At 37.2% G+C, this 21,071-nt stretch overlaps 1 protein-coding gene across 4 annotated transcripts in view; it reads left to right on the top strand.

Annotated features, from left to right (window-relative positions):
• The first annotated feature begins 2,625 nt into the window (after positions 1 to 2,625).
• GRIA4 (glutamate ionotropic receptor AMPA type subunit 4) overlaps positions 2,626 to 21,071 on the top strand; it is a 393,417-nt gene continuing 374,971 nt past the window's right edge. For 2 of the 4 annotated variants that reach the window (XM_077113094.1, XM_077113095.1), the window contains exons 1-3: positions 2,801 to 2,899; positions 3,365 to 3,539; positions 4,744 to 4,902. In XM_077113094.1, coding sequence (XP_076969209.1) covers positions 3,452 to 3,539; positions 4,744 to 4,902 — 247 coding nt within the window. In that variant the 5' untranslated portion in view covers positions 2,801 to 2,899; positions 3,365 to 3,451. Of the gene's footprint in view, positions 2,900 to 3,083; positions 3,540 to 4,743; positions 4,903 to 21,071 lie in introns of those variants that run through there. The other 2 variants (XM_077113093.1, XM_077113096.1) reach the window with 2 other exon arrangements.

Here is a 21,071-nt window from a genome sequence, read left to right as displayed (position 1 = left end):
CCATAAGTTTCTGTATGTAAACTCACACTAGGTGTAATTGAAAGCACATTACAAGTCATATTTAAAAACTTGTTCGAAGAACACACAGTTTCTTTGTAAATGTTGGCTCTACCATTACCTGCCATGTTTTTATTCCTCATCCTTTTTCTTCTTCATTGTTGATAGCTGTTTTTTGTTTTTTATGAATGGATGCAATCTGCCTGAGCTCCTCCACTTGCTTTACTTCTACACCACCTCCAAAACCGTTTCCATGTTGTGCATCTTAAAGACAGGTATGACAACATAAGAGAAAAGATTACTGTGAGGGTGGGGGCATAAGGAGATACATATATATATAAATATATATACACATACACATTCATATATGCATACAGAGAGAATAATTGTAGATTTATAAAATAAAGATCTTAATTAATTGGAAAATAGAAGTTAAAATAAAACAAGTTACAATTTCAAAAAAGTACAGCTGTACCATCTGTGGTCACATTAGCTCATGTGTTGTCCTGATAGTTGGATTAAAACAAACCTTGTCCTCTATATATGTCAATGGTGACATCACAGCATATGAATGCCCAAATCTTAAATTTTGAGAATAAAAGTTAATAACTGGGTGGGCCACGGTGGCTCAGCAGGCAGAGTTCTTGACTGCCATGCCAGAGACCTGGGTTCAATTCCCAGTGCCTGTCCATACAAAAAACAAAAACAAACAAAAAACAAACTTAAAAGTTAATCATTGTCTCTCTGCATCAGGCAGAATTTCACTAGTTCCCAAGTGGTGATGAGTTTAAAGATTCAGTGGATTTTGAAATTTTAATTTAGCTTAAGTTCAGTTTGAATTTTATGTGGCCTATTTTGTTATCTTCTTATGAGAAAAACAAGGGTCTATTATTTACAGCCTTGGTTTTTACACTGGAAGAAAAGACAAAAACGGAAACATTTCAAATCCCACTTGACTTGCAAGACTAAAACCTTATGAACTAAAATGACAAATATATGATTTGTGTAATCCAATTATTCACAATTAGGATGTTTTTGTCATAACAATCTGTGGTGAAATGTAACAGGAAGGCAGTTAAATTACAAAAAAAAAAAGGCTCTGATGTGAAAAGCAAAATTCAGAACTTCATAAATAGAAAAGCATTCTGGAACTCTAAAATTTTAACAGGGATTTTTAAATGTTATGTGCAAATTACAAATACCGGTAATTGGTGATGCCTTAATATAAGAAGACGTGAAGGAGTAAAAGTAATGCATGTTTTATAAAAAAGACTTTACTAGATGGGGCTTTGGCGAAAGTACCTCATTAACCAACCCATTCTTCTCTTTTTTCCAAACAGTATGTAACATAAACATAGGCACCTGGCACATTCTTTTATAAAATTTAATAGATGACACTATTCTAGGCTCCTAATATTAAAGGAAAATTTCTTTCTCTCCATTTATCTATCTATCTATCTATCTATCTATCTATCTATCTATCTATCTATCTATCTATCTATCTATCTATCTATCTATCTATCCATCTAGCCATCTAGCCATCTATCTATCTATCATGACTCCTTGGAAGCTTGGCTCTAACTGGTATGGCCCACCTTTACAGACTCTAAATCATATGATCCAACTCAAAATGCACCCACAAGAGCTGCAGTTTAATAGCATTAGACGTATGTACTATCTAGATTAGGACACCTCAGACATGTAGAGGAAACCTGAAACCTGTAACGCAATTCATACCCACCACAGTCACTGCCACTAGGTGTGGCTTAGGCTCCACCCTCCTCCGTCTGCAGGTGAAATGAGGGTCTTACAGGTGATCCTGCAGAACTGAGACCATATCCCTAAAGGTTCCTAGGATAATTTTTTTCTACCCTGTCAAAATAACGATTAACATCAACAAGTGTGTAAGTGTTCTTGGAGGTGACATGGGGTAGAGTATTCTGGAACCTAAGCTAAGAAAAGATATATATGAAAACACCCTACTTTTCTATCAAACACCTGTACCCAGTGCCCTAAATACTGTCCTTATCCTCCTTCGCAGGCCTCTACACCACGTCCCTTCTGCTCCTCAAGTGAGCCACAGCACGTAGGAAAGAATCTTTAATTACTTTAAAGAAAGGAAGTATTTTAATTACTTTTCGTATTTGACATTTCACACGGTTCTTTCGCCTAGTTCTGCCTCAAGACTCTCCGAGGACATATTAGAGGCCCCGTCTTTTATTCCCCTGCCACTTCCTTCCCCATCTCGCTCACCACCCTAAACTTTGCCCTATATTTAAATGAACTTTTCTTCCCTCCTGCTCTTAGGATCATTCCATTTCCCAGGGTCTTTTCCCCAGCCTGACTTCCCTCATTCTTTCGTCCGTGGCCCCAGCCTCTCAGACAGCCCCCGGGGATGTCCGCTGCCCTTTAATATTGCTCCGCTCCCTCCCTGAACCCCTTCACCTCTGCCATTCCAGTCTCGGGCTCGCCAGATTCCCAGGCTGTTTTGCTGAAGAGAAATCTTTGCTGCAGCGAGCACCGGAGTCCCCCGCGCGCAGCCCAGTGGTAGAGGAGGGCTAGGCTGAGAGGGAACGCGAGGGTTGGGGGGGGGGGGGGGGCGGGAGCGAGGCAGCCTGTCCTCCCGCGTGCCTGCAAGGCTGCGGCAGGGGGCCGCGGGCACGAGGAGGTGCTGACCTCCACAGCCCTTATCCCGGCTTGCAGACCCGGCCTGCGGGTCAGTTTTCCTGCCAAGTGCAGCGGAGAAGCAGAGGCACCGGGAGGGCAAAGAGAGGGACCATCCTCAGAGTCGGTCCCTCAGCGAACGGTGGAAGAAGAGAGGAAGGAGTCAGTGAGTGGAAAGGAGGAGGAAAATCCTGTCTCCAGACTGGCTCAGGAGCATCGGAAAGACTGGGGCGCTTCGGTGAGCACCCAAAGCGTGAAGCCTGAGGAGCGGTGGGCGAGGGGCGTGAAGCGGTAGTGCGCTCTCTGGGAGGAGGCGCGAGCAGGGCGGCGGTACTCCCGGCCGATGCAGACTTAGGGGGAGGGAGGATGTCAGCGGGAGCGAGTGAGCGAGCGCGTGCGGCGGCCGTGGCGCTGGTGTTTGTGTGTGCGAGAGAAAGCGAGGGGCGAGCGCGAGTGCAAGTGAGGCAAAGATAGAGCGCATGTCTCATCCCTGCGAGCAGCCACTAGACGCTCCACCACCATCTTTTGCATGTGCAACATTTGCAGCCGGACAGAAACCTCTCCCAGGGCTATGGAGACTGCGGGAAAAATCTGGCAGCTCACGATGGATTGCTAAAAGGGAAAGAGTCACACTTCTAAATCCCCCAAACCTCTCTCCTTTCGCCCTCGCCCCCCTTATTTTTTTGGGTTGTTTTAATTTTAGCGCCATCGTCTTCAATGCCTCTCTGAGCAGCCTTGGGAAGAGTGCGAGAGAAAGAGAGAGCGCGCGCCAGGGAGAGGAGAAAAGAAGATGAGGATTACTTGCAGACAGATTGTCTTGTTATTTTCTGGATTTTGGGGACTCGCCATGGGAGCCTTTCCGAGCAGCGTGCAAATAGGTAAGCTCTGCTAGGGTGGGATGATGGGATGTGCATGTGGCTGGTTTAACAGATTTCCAAAAGTGAGTTAAATGAGTTGCTGATAAGCCATTCGAGGGAAACCTTCAGCTCCCTTCTCCTCTGCTTCTTTATTCTTCCCCCCCCCCCCCGACAAAAAGGCTGCCTCTTTGGTGCAGGTTCACTTGAAATGTACACAGACCTGCCCACCTTTCTCTCCTCAGCCCACGTTCCCATTTCTACCTCTCTCAAGTTGCTTAAGTAGGTTTGGAATAAGTTGGAAAAAACCTTCCTGGGTTTGATTGCATTTTATGTGATATTTCTTCTCACCCCTTTCTCTGGAGTATGAAGAGATGTCGAATTTAAAAAAAAACAAACAAACAAGCAAGCAAACAAAAATGCACTTATTCTCACCCTGGACGCTGCAGCTTTCACGCTATTGTAGAAAGACAGCGTTTGGGCAAAATAAAAGCGTTTCCACCTGCACTCCCTTGGCTTTTCTCGGTGCCGGTTAACTAATTCCAAAGTTAGATTCCTGGAACCGTCTCTTGTTTTATTTTGTTTGCTTCTTGAGGCTTTTGCTCCTTTCACCTCACCTCGACTCTAATTCTAGAGACCCTCTCCATCCTTGGCTTTTCTTGCTCTTCCCCTTTCCTGTCTTTTAATGGGACGCAGCTATTGAATTTCTTCCAGCTATGCCCAGCCTCAACACTGCATCATTTCTCATGCACTGTGCACAAAACGGAGCTAACTAGGCTGAGTCCAGAGCTGCAGGAAAACAAAGTTCATTTATTCTTTCTGACACCCCTCTTCCCTGTGTTTCACCATCTCCCTTCGGTTCTTTATTTTAATGCAAATCCTCTTTTGTGTTCATCATTCATCTGCATGCCTCTTAGATGCCCTGAGCTGGCTGATGTAGCTGGGTGCTGGTAATCATGGGGAGGGCAAGAGAGAGAAAGGAAAACACACTAAATGATCTCAGAGGTCATTGTGATCATGATAGATTGGGACAGGAAAAAGCTGAGCCATCCTTAAGACTAAAATACTAAACATACACCTTAGGGACAAAGGGCAGACCCAAGATGTGACAGGAATAGCTCCTCAGTTGTACATGTTTGTGAACAGCAGCACATTTGACAATGTTGGGGGTGGGTATAACATTTAAAAGAGAAAATACTGAAAGTGCTTTTCCTGCTGTTTTAAATAGGTGGTCTCTTCATCCGAAACACAGATCAGGAATACACTGCTTTTCGATTAGCAATTTTTCTTCATAACACCAGTCCCAATGCGTCGGAAGCTCCTTTTAATTTGGTACCTCATGTGGACAACATTGAGACAGCCAACAGTTTTGCTGTAACAAATGCCTGTAAGTAAAACGGAAGTTATGGATAAATTAGAAGAGAATTAAGATAAGGCAGTAGAGTTTCCTTCATCATCATCATTATTGGTATTATTATTATAATTTTGTTGTAATTTCTAAAGAAAGAAATTCATAATTCCCACAGATGCTGGTTCCTGAGAAAATCAGAGTTCAAAACAAGGTTTTGAACAGGGATAATCAGCTGTTAGTTTCTTCATTCCTTTCTTCCTTCCTTCCTTCCTTCCTCCCTTCCTCCCTCACTCCCTCCCTCCTTCTCTTCTTTCCTTCCTTCTCCCTTATCTTTTTCTTAATTTTTTGTCTGGATAACTTGTCTTTAGCATTTCAGTATTATCCCTATAATCTTAATGTCAATTTAGTGAAAATTGTTCTCAGTCTAGTTTTGTGTGTGTGTGTCCCTTTGGTTTCTCTCGTTTGCTTTTCACTTGAGTAAGCATAAGTCTTACTTTTAAAGAAGGCACATGCTCTTTTACACCGGTGAAGACTATGGGTGGTTTGCTAATAGTGAGAAAGAGCAGGGAGCGGTGATGTGGAGGATATATATTTGAGTCAGTTGGTTGACGCTGCAGATGATCTGGTGATGTCACTTGAGGCTGCTCTGCTCTTATATCTAGGTTGTAAATGTCTCTTACTATCAAGTAATTCATATATCCTCAGGATATAACTCTATAAATCCTTACCTTGGTGCCAAATCATGTTAGTCTCCAAGCCACCTGAATTCACAGCCAACCCTGCTTGGATCTATTATCCCACACAATGAAACTGTTAAACAGGTGATCTCATCTAATGCTGTAATGAAACAGTTTTATAGGATAATGCCCCCCTCATACCATGTAACCTAACGTAAAAGAATGCAACCAATTATGCATTAATTTAAACACTCTAAAATGTGATTAGTCAATATAATATTGGTATTGCATTTCCACTCTTAAAGGAAAAGCACATTTCAAGTATCTCTTCTTGTTATATGTTAGTTTATCCTGTTCAAATTATATATTGAGATAATGGTTGTAGATGATATAAAACATATAGGAATAGTTTCTGTACGAAATTTTGTATGTTTTCACAGCAGTAATAAAATGTCCAATTTGAATTGTAGAACATTTTCTTTTATCAACTTTGGTATATTTTAATTTTAAAAATTCTCACTCACTGAAAGTGTACTGGACAAAGAAACAAGTGGGTTTATTCTCAAAGAGTTTTTCAATGTTTAGAGGAAATATATTGAATTACTTTGATTATTCTGACCCATATTTATTTGCTATTGGTTCATCTAGCTGATAACATCCTTTTTCCTTAATCTTTGGTGTGTATTATTTCCTTTTAGAACTGGATTTCATAAGAAGTTTGAAGCATTTGACTTTTTGCAAACTGGCACACAATTTTGGTATTTTTCAGGAATGCTATATAGTTTCTATAAGTATTATTAAATTAATAATTTATTTGTTGTATTTAGCAATAAAAATGTTACTTCAAAGCAGGAAGAATTATTTTTAAGCAGAAATGCATATAAATTAAAGCAAGACTTGTGATAGTCATTTTTGCAAATTTCGTAACTTAATAGTTTTGCCTTTTAAGTTTTGAAAGAGATGTCTATATTTCAAATAGTTCTAAATATAAAGCATTTTCATTAATACATGAATATTACTTGTGCATGTAGATATTTTTCTCATGCCTTTCCTAAGATTCTGTTCAACACACTAGTTACTAATTTTAAATGTAATCTATGATCCAAATATATGCAAAGATACTTTGTCGGCAGTAAATTACTTTTTACATATTATTTTTTGCAATGCATTTTTAAATTTTCTTAAGTAATGGGTGTTAGTTTTTTAATATATAATTTAAGCTCTTAAGTATTCTAAAGTTTATATTATGACTTCCCTCTACATATAAACTAAAAAGTGTTAATCCTTTCTTCCCCCATATCATTTGTTAACCCCATTTGTAAGCATTTTAATTAGTATTATTTTCTTTATGCAAGGAGAATATATAAAATAAAGTGTTATTGTTACAATACCTGTAAACTAAGAAATTGATAGGAAGTTGTATAAAGAATTTTGAAGTACAAAAAATGAGGCATAAAACATAGATTATATGCTATTCTTTAACATGTTAGGATTTAAAAATTGAAACTAAGTAAACTTTGTCTATTTATTTAGAATGCAAATATGCATGTGTAATACAATGTTAGTAATCTAATATTTCCATACCATAGAGAATTGATTTTGTGTAGTTGTTTGCAATTGTTTTTTCAAAAAATAAAAATTGCAAAGAGGGAAACAAACATTTTCTAGTGAAGAAAAGGGAAATTTTTTGACAAATGAGTATGCCTAATACCCTTAAGGCAAATCTAAGCAGAATTCTGGAAAAATCAATTGTCAGAGAGAGTGGGTCAGGTGATTGGTGCTTGTTGAATGGACTGGCTGAGAGCATATACACGCATAATTTTCCAGTCTAATCAAAGGTGAAATGTAAGCAGTAAGTATAAAACAATCTCATATATCAAGCTCTATGCCTCCGGATATAAAAGGGTAAAAATAGGTCTTGTTCTGAAGAATTAACCTGGAACTGATTCTTCACAGTGATACAAGGTGGATTTCCAAATATTTCACTTTGGATTAAATATAATTATGTAACTAGTTAGGTTTATTTTAATTATCTGTTTCCCTGCTGTGGTTCCTTGAAAAACTGCAGGGTATAGTCTGTCTGCAAATGAGGGCCATTAAACAGGATAAGTTTATTTATTTTGTGGAAGGCATACTCGAAGTTGAAAAAAAAAAGGCAGATTAAAGAATAAAGAGTTTCTTCTTCTAGTGGGCAGATATAATTTAATGCTGGTTTTCTGCCTCAAAATTAATTTAGTGTTCTAAGAATACTACAGGCAATCTAAGCTGTTCTGTGTATAAGATTTACATACTATATATACCAAACCTGCTTAATTCTAACTTAATCACTTTTGGCAAAAATCCTAAATTCTTGAGGGAGGAAATAATGCTGGCTGATGTTTTATTTTCAGTAATATTTGTGTTAGCTTAAATTAAAGTATTATTTTCCTTGCTTAACTATTAACATTGCTAAAAAATTACACTTTATTCAATATAAAACTGAAATTATAAACATGCAGATGATATAAAAACATAACCTATTTCAGTAACAAAATATGTAGAGTGTAATCATTAGCTATTGTATTCAAATGCCAATGTGATTAAGTATATATGTTTATTTGTATGGTCTATCAAATCAAGGAGGATGGAGAGTTTGATTAAATTAATTTTAGTATGGGCAATTTTCTTTTACTAAAATATTTGATAAACTACTTTATTAAAATATCCATGCTGTTATATTTCAGATAGATATCAAAATTGTTAGCTTTGAAATTGGATATGTCCTTTGTAAAGCATTTGAAACAATTGGAAAAAAGATTGTTTTCTTATTTTTCCAATAATTAATGAATAGAGATATTTTGGTTTGGAGGATGATGCATGTCAAATTTGACCAAGAGTAATAACCAAAATACTAAACTAGTCTGATATCAATTTTCTAAAAGATCAAAATATTTGAGACATTGCTATGACTAGTTAAATCTGGCTACATTAGAAATCCTGTAAGTGAATCCGTCCTTTAAAAAGGCAGCCCCTATACAATATAATCCAACAAATATTCAATTTCTGAAATGGCCTTTTTAAATTTCAAATGGGCATTAAGAAATAGATAACAAAACAGATCAGGTACACATGTACTGTCACCTTGGAGAAATAACCAAAGAATGTTGTGGGACATTTCCAACTTTATTAAGTTTGACAGGAAAAACTGATTGGTTAATAATTTTCTTTTTTTCACTGATGCATTAACCTTGCTCTCCTTTTCTGTCTAAACTCTTCCTATTCAATAGTTTAAAAATGATACATGGAAAAGCTGAAACAATCACCAATAGAATGGATGTTATCATTAGTAATAATGAAAAAGATATTTTTGTATTATATATTAGTTTTGCTACTGGCTGTTTTAGTTGTCAACATTAAATGTACAAGACAAATACCTCTTCCAATAGAAGAGGATGTAAAATGTAGCTGTTTAGTTAATTTAAGTACGTTAAACATGTGATACTATACCTAGTAGGATATATAGGCCTTTACACTTTCATAGTAGGTGTTTAATAAAATCTAATTCAAGTATACTAAATGATATAATATTTTGGCATTTACTTAAATAGTGCCTAAATATGGTTTTATGTATTTCCTTCTAGAAAAATGAAGCCCTAGAATGTTTAAAGAGGTTACATAGGCCTAATATAATAATCTTGAATATGCTAAACATAAAACTCTGATGGGTTAAACTGAAAAGGTGTTAGTCGAGATATGTTTGAATTAAATACTTTTTGACTTTTGCTTATTTTTAGGAAAATGAGTGGTATGACTCAATGTGACTGTCAGCAGTATTCCGTATTCTGAATTGATAGCAAGATTCTATGCTGATTTGAAATAATTCTTTAGTTTTCTAATATCCTTTCTCCATTCCTCTTAATTTTCCATTGTGAGATTAATGACAAAGATATGACTCATTTTCCTATGGTTTATTCCTTCCTTAATTGATAGGACGATGCATATTTGAATTGATGAATTTTAGTATATTGTCACAAGATCAAGCTTTCAGAACACTTAAAAAAATTCCTTTTTAAAAAAATGTACCTGTTATTCCTCAGGAGAAAAAATTCTACTTCCTGGAATGGGGAAATGTGTATGCCTTTTATTTATAGAATAATGATATTATTGTGCAGGATTTAAAAATGATTAGTAACTATAATATACCTTACATTTTATGACAGTATATAGTTTCTCATTCTACTTTCGTAATGATTTTATTTGACCTCAAACTAATATTCCTCTGAGACAGACTGGGACATGTTGCAGTTAAGCCAGTTTTGGCTCAAAGGAGTCTTTTGATTGGCCAAACAGTACGTGGCTGAAAAATTGTAGAGGAAGGGTTTGAACACAGGTCTTCTAACTACTCTTCTAGACTTTTACCCATTTTATTGTTAGTGTGAAAAACACAACATCCATAATGAGACCTCTTACAATTAAGGAAAAAAAGAGAGTGGTCATTTATCTTTTTTTTTTTTCCTAATTTAATTGCAAAATTTTGAAGAAAATACAGCAAGACATTTTTGGGCAACTTGTTCATTAATCATATGAAAGTGAGTGATATGCAAAGACAAAAATGATGTGCAAAGTCTACTTTCATTAGACTAAGTAATGAGTGTATTGATTCATTAAACATATTTATCAGGGGCAACTATATTCAAGACACCATACTAGAAACTGAGGATACAAAACCTTTTAAAAGTAGTTGCTTCCCTCAAGCAGCTGATAGGCAGTGGGGAAAAGCTAGGCAAGTTATTACAAAATAGTAAGATAAATTGCTGTGTGAGAGAAAGAATGCTATGACAGAGATCAAGGGAGGTTATCCTAGCATGGCTTCCTAAGGGAAATGATGTCTGATTGAGTGTTAAGTTTCCAGTTTAGTCATTTGAAAAAGAGAAACGAGAGATGGAGGGCATGTCTAGCTAAAGAGGCAGCACATGCGAAGGTACCAAGTGGTGTGAAGGATGGGTGTGTTTGAGCAACTGAATATGGTTTAGTCTGGTTATAGTATTGAGTGTGAGGGAAAGGAGTATCCTAGGATGAAACTTTGTATACCCACCGAAAATCTTGTAGCCATTGTAAGGGGAAACCATAAAGGATCCAAACACAATAATATGATCAGATTTGTATTTCACAAAAACAAAAACAAACAAACAAACAAACAAAAAACAGGCTGATTGCAAGGAATAGGAAGAGAATAAAACTGGAAGAAAAAGGCTAGTTAGTTGAGTTTTACCGTAATACCGTATAGAATGATGAATGATTAAATAAAAGTAGAAGCACTAAGTGGAGAGAAAAGCACATAAATTCAAAAATATTAAGCAGGTGATTTTGACTGAGTGATTGATTGAAAGTCTGGGTAAGAGAATGAGAAGGAAGTGTGGTAAGAATTCAGATTATTTCCCTGGTCTCTGGCTTGGACAAATTATTAGATATCGACTAAAAACAGGGGACACAGGAAAAGAAGCAGAGTTGAGTGGGGTAGATGAGTGTTTAGCACAGATATACTGATTTGGGAGGTGTGTTTAAAAGACATCCAAATAATGATATGCAGTAGAAAGTCGAGCATGTGTATTTGGCACTCTTGGGCTCAGTCTGAGCTGAAGACAGACATTTGGTGTTGGTTGGAGCCATGAAAGTGGATTTTATCATCCAGAAAGAGCATGAGAGCAAAAAGATAAGGACAAAACCCCAGAAAATACCATTACTTAAGTGGCAGGGAAAGGAAAAAGGGGAAAGCAAAGGAGGCTGAAGTAAAATGGGTCTAAGAGCTCAAAGGAAAATGAGGCAGGGGTAACTTCACAGGAGCCAAGAAGTGGGGAGAATTTCAAGCAAATAGTGACCAACCTTGCCAAAGCTGGCAAAGTTTAAATAAAGAATTGCAAAGATAATTTTTAACATCTTTAACATAGGTCTATCCTCCTTTTTAAAATGTTCTTTTGTATTTTGGCCTGCGAAAAAAGCAGTCTTTATTGACCACACATAGACTCTATTAACATACAATATTGTACATATATCAGCCTGGACTCTTCTTTTCTTTTATGCAGTGGTAGAGAGCGAGCATCTTCACTGGGCATTGAGTCAGATGGGCTTGAATTTGCAACTGATAGTGTGTAAGTTAGTTAGTTCTTTTGAGTCTTGGTCTCTTCATCTATAAACACGGGGAAATAAAACAACATATGAATTTTATTAATATTAGAAAAATGTTTGGGAAAAAACATCCGACTTATAGTTACAACTCAATTTTAGTTGTATTTCATTTTATATCATATGGAGTATTTATTTCTGAGACAATCTTAACATTTCGATAGTTATTTATATTTTTAAAAGGCTACTTGTCTGTTTTGAAAAAATATATTTCTACTAATAATTCATCAGCGCTCTTTTGATCTCTTATTAAATTGTTAATGTAAATTTATATCTACAAGTTGAAATCTGTATTGTTCAAAATTATTTCTAAGTACTAAGAGAAGGTGACTTTATCTGGCATCTAAGGACCATTTGGAGAGATTGGTTCATAAGTGGATTAAAGGAGATTGATGAGTTCTCATAATTATATGTGAATTTGTGTGCCTGTGTATGTATGTGAATGTGTGTGTTTATAGAGGGACAGCTTTTCAATGAGTTCCAGTCACAAAAGATGCCAAGAACCATATATAAGTGAAGGAAATGAAGAGTACATTGTTCCCCCACTTCCTCGTTTTAGAAGCAGGGAAGGATTTTATCCTGAAAACCAACCAGTTCGTAAAATCCATTGCCACTAGCTGCTTCTTAGGTATAGAGAATCATCGTGTGCCCTGGCTTGGGAAAACCTTGGCTTCGTCCTTTGCCTCTCAAACTGTCATCTAATTATATTTATTCCTTTTCTTATTATCAAAAGTTCTAAATATTCTACATCAGCTCTCTCTATTTTTATCACTATTTACCTTTTCCCTTCACATCACCACTCCTGGAACACTGTGTTCTTGAAGGTCATCAGTGACTTACAGATTAGGAAATCCCATTTTGTTCCATACTGCTCCCTGTATCCAAATAGTTTGCAGCATTTGACATTGCTAACAACCTCCTGTTCCTTGAAATCCATTTCTGCTATTTCTTCCTCCTCCTCTGAGAATAATAATAATATTAACAATAATAATTAAAGCTACTTCAATGGAGAGCTATGTGCCAGGCCATTGTGTCACCTTGAATCTTATGCAACTCCAAGAACCAGGCATTATTATTATTATCATTTTATAGGTGAATAAACGAAGATTTGCAGAGCTAAGAAAATTTGGCAAAGACCGCAAAGTATCAAGGGCATCAGATCCTAAAGTCAATTCTGTTAACCAACTCACTATTTTGCCTGCCATTCATGATACTACAGTATCTTGGTCACTGCAGTGCCTATGAGATACCCACCATTCGGAGTGACTTTATTTAGGTGACTCAGTTTAAATATTCAGTTTTTTTTTTTCAAAACTAACTTTGTGGGTGGGCCGCGGTGGCTCAGCGGGCAAAGTGCTTGCCTGCTATGCCGGAGGACCTCGGTTCGATTCCCGGCCCCAGCCCATGTAACAAAAACGGAAAAACAAAATACAATAAAGCAAGAAAATGTTTGGAAATGTTTCCCTTTCTTCCTTCCTTCCTTCCTTCTATCCTTCCTTCCTTCTCTCTGTCTTTCCTTTAAAAAAAAAAAAAAAACTAACTTTGTATTTTAACAACTTTCATTTACCCCAGCAAATAACATTTTATATTGGACAGTGATTCTTTTATATGATTTGTAATACAGCACAGATATTTCAGAATTCTAAATGTTGACACCCACGTTAACTTACATTGCCAAATTCATGTCATAAATGCCACCCTGTGTAAAAATGACTAAATGACTCTTCTAGCTGTTATATAAACAGTGCTGGATGCTTCATTAGTTGGCCAGCCTACATATTTTTTTTGTAGGAATGTTACTAGATTTCAAAATAACTCCAGCTATTTGAAATATATTTTCCTCAGTGCTTAACTTTAAGATTTGCTTAGCTCTCAGGCATTTTTTTTTTGGTCGTGTTTTTGGATTCCAAATCAACATAATTATGAGTGTCTTAAAGAGAATCATTTTAAGTCAGAATTGCTTCTACTTTCATAGTACCATCACTTGCTTCTGACTTAGGAAAATTATTCAAATTGTCAGTTAAAAAGTTCACTGTTATCTTCAAAATAGAAGGTTAAGATATTTGAGATTTAATACCTTATTTGAATAAGCCACCATACTTCTCCAGATACAGTAGAAATCAAGAATACCATAAGCTGTAACTATTATGTAGTTGCTCATTTTTGTTGCCCAAATGCTTGTTCCAAAATCAGCATTTATTCATCAGAGACTTTAAATATATTATACACTGTGTTCTTTCCATTTTTATTTTGCTTTTTTAAAAAATTAACATAGACTTGTGAAAATTTCAAATACCACAGAATTTGAATATATATTCTGTTAACCTACCACTCAGAGATAAATAAAACTGTTTTCTGTGGTTCTGTTCAGACTTCTTTTTTCTTTATTTAGACCTAGATAGAAGTATACTGTTCAATGATATATCTAGAAATAAATTCTATTTAATAAATATATGAAACTGCACCTATATTCTATTAATGGTTAGTTTTATTTGTCATAAATAATTTTCTGACAGTATTTAAGAGCTAGTTAATTTTCCATGACTACTGTGTAATATTCCATTGTGTGAATTTGCTGTAATTAATTTACCCGTTGCCCTCTCAATCAACATTTATGTTGTTTCCACATTTTCTTGTATTGCAAACAAAGCAGTAGTAAAACACCCTGTGTATTTGTGTAAGTATTCCTGAAGTATCTATTTCTGAAGGTTAAGTTACTATATCAAATGATGTACACTTTTTATTTTAAATATTTTTAAATATTTAATTTAAATATTTAATATTTTATTTTATTTTAATTCTCCTTCTCCCCAGAAATATTATTTAAATTTACAACCACTGGTTTGTGACAACAGTTGTTTTTCTGTGACCTGCCAACACTAGCCATGTCCGTTTTTTGAATCTTCACTCGTTCTGATGGGTGAAAATGATATTTAATTTGCATATTTTTATTAACAGTGAGATTGAGAATATTTTCCTGTATTTGTAATCCCTGTGTACTTCTTTCTCTGTGAACTGTCTGTTCCTTTCCATTATCAAAGTTTTATTTTTTATTAGTGGGGGTGTTTTATCTACCTTAGAACTTAACCCTTGGTCGCGTAAGTTGCAAATTATTTTTCCACTTTGTCTTTGGTTTTCAGCTTCCTTTCTGATGAATTTTACCATACAGACGTTTTAAATTTTCTGTGGTAAATCTGAGTCATTTTCTTTATGACTTCTGAGTTTTGTGTTATGCTTCTAAAGGTATTCCCATCCTTAAAACAATACACACAGCCTACATTTTTCCTAGTACCTAGTACCAGTACTTAGTACCTAGTTTTAAATTTTAAAATTATAAATTTAACTCTTCTCTAATGTATGGTCTTACATGTGTTAGGATTCCTTTTTCCCCTTTTTATTTGAATAAACCATACTTTTACAAGTGCTTTAAAGTACTATGTTTGTGCAAATTTTTGCCCTTTATCTCTTGACTGAATGTGAGCTTGGGTGAGATTTTGTCTCCTTCCACGTTCTCCTGTTTGCTGTTCTTCATCTCCCTGCTTTTCCTGACAGCCTCATGGTCATACTGCTCGTTTTGATATTTTTATCATCTGCTCCCTTGCTTCTTCAGCTACATCCTAGGATTTTGTTTTTGCTGTTTCGCTGTTGTTGTTTGCCTGATTGTGACCCACCATCTGACCAAGTCTTCTTGGTTCTGCCACCAAAATATGTCACAAATACCTCCATTCTTCTAGTCTATATCTCACCATCCTTGTTCAGTTCAACTCTACTGCTCTGATGTCATGATTAATCTCCTGTTTCTTCTCTTTATCTCTCTCTATCCGCTTTGCACACTGAAACCAGGGTACCTTCTGATGTTAAAAGTCAGAGTATGTCCTCCCCTTATTCAAAACTGTCTAATGGATTTTCATTTTCTTGGAATAAAGCTCTCACTCTTTACCATGGTCTTGTGTGATCCAACTCTTACCCACCTTTTTGTCTTATTCACCATGTTTGAGTTCACTCTGGTCTCCTTTTGGTTCCCTAATCATGCCTGGTTATTTCTTTTGTCTATGCCTTTGTACTTGGTGTTCCTTTTCTGAAATCCTCCAGTCTAGTTATCTCTTTGATGAGCTTTTTCTGAACCTTCAGGACTCAGGTTGAATGACACTACCTCAGAGAATCCTTCCTGACAACCTTATCTAGAGTAATCCCTCTCACTCCAAAACTCCAATATGACATAAGTACATATTACCAAGTTTATGATCATCATTGTGTTTATCACAAGCTGTAATTATTATTTTCATCCATTTGTTTACTTATTTATCATCTACTTCTCCACTACAATATGAACCCCAGGAGCCAAGGACTGTGTGTGCCTTGTTAAATGTTGTATCTTCATAACCTCACACAGCACCCAGTACAAAATAGGAATCAGTTAAGTTTGTTAGTTTGCAAGCAGCCAGAATGTGATATGCCAGAAATGGAATGGCTTCTAAAAAGGGAATTTAATATGTTGCAAGTTTATAGTTCTAAGCCTATAAAAATGTCCAAACTGAGGCATCCAGGGAAAGATACCTTAATTTAAGAGATGTCCATGCATCTGGAACATTCTATTAGCTGGGAAGGCACCTGGCTGGCATCTGCTGGTCCTTTGCTCCTGGGCTCCATAGTTTTCAGCCTCTGTTCCTGTGGGGGTTCCTCACATTGCCTCTCCAGGCCTGGCTTTTGTCTCTTGGCTTCCCTTGGTTCTCTCTTTAATATATTCATGGCAACATCTGCTGGGTTCCAAGTACCTCCAAACATCTGTGTCTCTTGTTCTCCAATTGTTGGCATTTATATCAGCTGCGTTCTGAAGTTTCTGTCAGTTCTGTCATTTCTGAGGTTTCTCAAAAATGTTTCCCCTTTTAAAGACTCTTGTGAACTAATCAAGACCTACCTGGAATGAATGGAGTCACATCTCCATCTAATCAAAAGGTCACATCCACAATTGGGCGTCACATCTCCATGGAGATAATCTGATCAAAAGCTTTGATTCAGGATTAAAAGAAGTGCTGCTCCCACAGGATTGGATTAGGATTAAGACTTGGCTTTTCTAGGGCACATAATATTTTCAAACTGGCACAGTAAGCATACTTGAATAAACTACTGAGAAATATGTGATGTTTTCCCTTTCCACTCATCTTCAGGCCATCTAAGATAGCTAAGAACTTTTATGTATTATCTTAGACAAAACCACGTAGAGAATATAAAAACAATTAAGTACTAAGAGCCAAAAGAAATGTTATATTTCCTTTCTCTTAAGCACTTTTTTTTCTCCTTTGTTTCTATTAGATTTATGGGCTAAGCTAATTAAGGAAGAAAGTAAGGCTTAGACAGAAAAAAAGTGGGACTATGAATGCAGATTGACATTCATTTCGCTAGCTAGATAGCACTTTGATAAATTTAATTCTGGAAAAAAGAGAACTTCTAGGTGCTTATAACATTTGGTGTCTGCTGACAAAAGAACTCAAAAATGCTGATACAAACTCTATTTTCACTGTATGAGAAAGCCCTTTTGGGAAGCACAGGTGAACTAGTAAGCACACTCAGGAGATTCCCTTCTGTTTCAGACATTGGCTATTTTCTCAGCACTTCTTAATGTACCTGTAACACGCCTGTTTGGATAGATTGAGACCTGGGAAAAGAGGGGTTGGAGTCAAATGTATAATGTCATTCCTGTTGGCTCTTGAATGTCTGCATTGCATCCTCTATAGTAAATCCCACAAACACATTTGTTAGTCTCTGTAACCTTTATCCTCTTTCTTTTGAAATGAGCTTATCCTTGGTCAGTTACCTAATCACTTATACAGTTCTACTTAGGCACCATTTGAAACACACTTAATCTCTTCCCTGCTCCAAAGATTTCAAATCAAGAGAAAGGGAGTTTTCTTTCCTCTTAAAAAATTGACAAATGTTTTTCCTTTCTAAATGGAAAACTTGTAAGTCAAAATGTTTATTTTGCTCTGACAATTGGTAAAACCCATCCCAGAGATTTACTATTCAGTAACAACATTACTCCTCATTTAAAATATTTTTATTTTTATATTCCTAATTTTTCTAAATTAAATATAATTAATGCTCTATCAATATATAATAAACAAATAATAATTAATACTATAAAATTATATATAATGTTAGGCATACTTTATATAGATAGAGTGATTTAAAGTTTATGAAGTTCTGCACCTCAGTTTTAGAAATAGGTCCTAGGGCTATAAATAAAAAATTCTAGATTATATCCTATTCAACACAATGTTGGTCAGTTTTTGCTCGAATAGTCACATTTTCTGATTAGTATTCTGTATCTTATTCATACCTTAGAATGTAGATAGATAGATAGATAGATAGATAGATAGATAGATAGATAGATAGATCAACTCCACTGAACTGTAAGTTCCTTAAGGACAACTTGATACCATTTTAGTACTTCTGTCCTGAGGGCCTGTTACAGCACCTGGTACATAAATATTCCATTCTCAATAAATGTTGCTGACTGCATTGCTAAAGCTGATGGAATGCAGTACACCAGAGATGCACGGGCTTTTATGAAGGGGATTTTTTTAGTTACAAATTTAAAGTTCTTTGGAGGAAAGGAAACCAGTTCTTCTGGGTTCCTCTGTCATATGGGAAGACACAACAATATCTGCTGGCCTTCCATTCCAGCTTCTGTGTTCAAACGGCTTTTCCTGGGTGATTCCTTTCTGCATCTCCAAATGTCTGAGTTTGTCGGCTCTGAGTTTGAGCTCAGTTATACGGGGCTGTGCTGTGCTGCTGAGCTCTTTTCTGACCCTCTCTCGTAAGCCTCCAGCTAATTAAATTACGCATCTCTTATTCTGTACGGCACTCCTCTTAGCAGTCCGCAGATGTGATCAGCTATAGATGAATTTCACAGGATGATGATTTAAGTTCACAGCAACAGAACTGGGCATCACCCACTGGCCAAGTTGACACCTGAACCTAACTACTACAGGGAGGAAGGAACCCATTTCTTTCTTATGTATCTGTAATAACTAATTCTTAGCCAGAACTGGATAACAAATAAATCTGGTTTCTTTTCTATCAGACTCACACCCTTCACATTTTTGTAGACATATTACATATCCCCTCAGTACTTTCCAAACTAAATAACCTTGTATTATATAACGAAGTTTCGAAAACCTTCAATATCCAAGATCTCCTATTCTGGATGCCCTCTGGATTTATAATAATTTCAATAAAATGAGTGACCTGAGTTAAGCACCACACTGCTGCCTTGATCTGTCCAGAATTAAACCTCACCCTCCTGCCTTGCATGATCCTGATCTGACAGGATCTGTCTAGGTGGAAATAGTAATTCCAGCTAATTAAATATTATATATCTAAAGTGTGGCCTAAGATTATTTGGGTTTTTAATTAGTCAGTTACATAAAAAATCTCGCATTCTTCTCTTTTCCACATGAATTGCTACAAATCAGCCTCTCCACAGGGCATTGATTTTAAATTCAAAATGAAATGTGTTATATGCCCACTCTTAAATTTCCACTTGCTTGGAAACATCAGGACTATCTCGAATCTTAACTCAGTTAGACATAAGTTATTTTAAATTCTGTGTGACTCTTTACTGTGTGCTTTTCCATACTCCCAATTAAAATTCAGAACAGGCTGGGATAAAGGACAGATGCAGGACGATACCAAGGCATGAATTAATAATCTTTAGGTGTGTGTATGTGTGGAGGGGTGGTTAAATGTAAAATATCCTAAAATAATTTACTTGATCACATTTCCCCATATTATCTATAAAGATGGCCATTTCACTGTGCTTGCACTTTTTTTTTGTATGCTGTATGGTGCACTTTTTTTACCATTAAGACTAATGAAAAGGTGATTAAATTTTGGGGAAAATCTAATGCAAATAGATATATAATAGATAATATGTATATGTACTTAATTTACATTGGAATAAATAAATTGATCTTATAAAAAACTATAAACATTTTAACTTTATTAATACTCAGAGAAAACCAAATAAGGGATATATAGCCCTATACATAAGATTAGCACATTTTGATGGTAAAGGTGAAGAGAATTTTGAATCAGTCAAGATGCCTGGAAGATTTAAAATTGATACAAAGCTTTTGAATATCAATTTTTCACAATAAAAAGGTGTTAAAGGGTAACTCAGTGGTAGAATTCTTGTCGGACATATGGGAGCCTCAGATTTGATTCCTGGAGTCTGCACATGCCAAAAAAAAAAGTGTTAAAATTTGTGAATTACTTGACCCCATGTGTGTAGAAAATCTCTGGAAATTAAAGTGTTCACTAAAGCAATTAACTTAGCAATATTTAGTTGAGCAATGGCTAAATTAATTAAGGTTCAGCCAGACTAAGGAAAACTGTCAGCCATGTGAGTTCTCCATCTGAATGGTGCCAACAATTCTGAGTTTAAGAATTTATCTCTATGTTTGTGAAATTCTTTTTATTCTTTTCTTCCCTTATGTTATTTTGTTTTCTAACAAAAGAGCAAGTGTCATGATGGGAAAAGCTATTCTAGTCAGATACAAAAAATTGTCCCCAACATATAATAATGATTTATGGAGTTGATAGAGATAGTTGAATGCTTTTGGAAAAGCATCAGTTGTTTAGAGCAGCATAGATCTTCCATGAGCATGATCGCCAGGTTAAGATTAGGTGCACTGTTTCTCTTGGAGATAGTGTACCTCAAGGCTCTGTGTAAATATTTGAAAATCTAGTCAATGAATGATTTGTGAAATTACTGTTGTTGATTCTGTCCCAACTTTTTCCCCATAAATTCTGAAGATTCAAAAATTATGGGACAGCTCTCCCCGCCGGACCGCCGCGCGGCGCACGCGCCCCGCAGCAGCCGAGCCGCCCGACCTCCCTACCCCCTCTCTCTCCCCGCCGGACCGCCGCGCGGCGCACGCGCCCCGCAGCAGCCGAGCCGCCCGACCTCCCTACCCCCTCTCTCTCCCCGCCGGACCGCCGCGCGGCGCACGCGCCCCGCAGCAGCCGAGCCGCCCGACCTCCCTACCCCCTCTCTCTCCCCGCCGGACCGCCGCGCGGCGCACGCGCCCCGCAGCAGCCGAGCCGCCCGACCTCCCTACCCCCTCTCTCTCCCCGCCGGACCGCCGCGCGGCGCACGCGCCCCGCAGCAGCCGAGCCGCCCGACCTCCCTACCCCCTCTCTCTCCCCGCCGGACCGCCGCGCGGCGCACGCGCCCCGCAGCAGCCGAGCCGCCCGACCTCCCTACCCCCTCTCTCTCCCCGCCGGACCGCCGCGCGGCGCACGCGCCCCGCAGCAGCCGAGCCGCCCGACCTCCCTACCCCCTCTCTCTCCCCGCCGGACCGC

This window comes from Tamandua tetradactyla, chromosome 8, assembly GCF_023851605.1.
Source record: "Tamandua tetradactyla isolate mTamTet1 chromosome 8, mTamTet1.pri, whole genome shotgun sequence".
Taxonomy (NCBI): Eukaryota; Metazoa; Chordata; class Mammalia; order Pilosa; family Myrmecophagidae; genus Tamandua; species Tamandua tetradactyla.
Note: the sequence above shows the minus strand (reverse complement) of the source record. Positions and strands in the feature narration are given on the sequence as shown.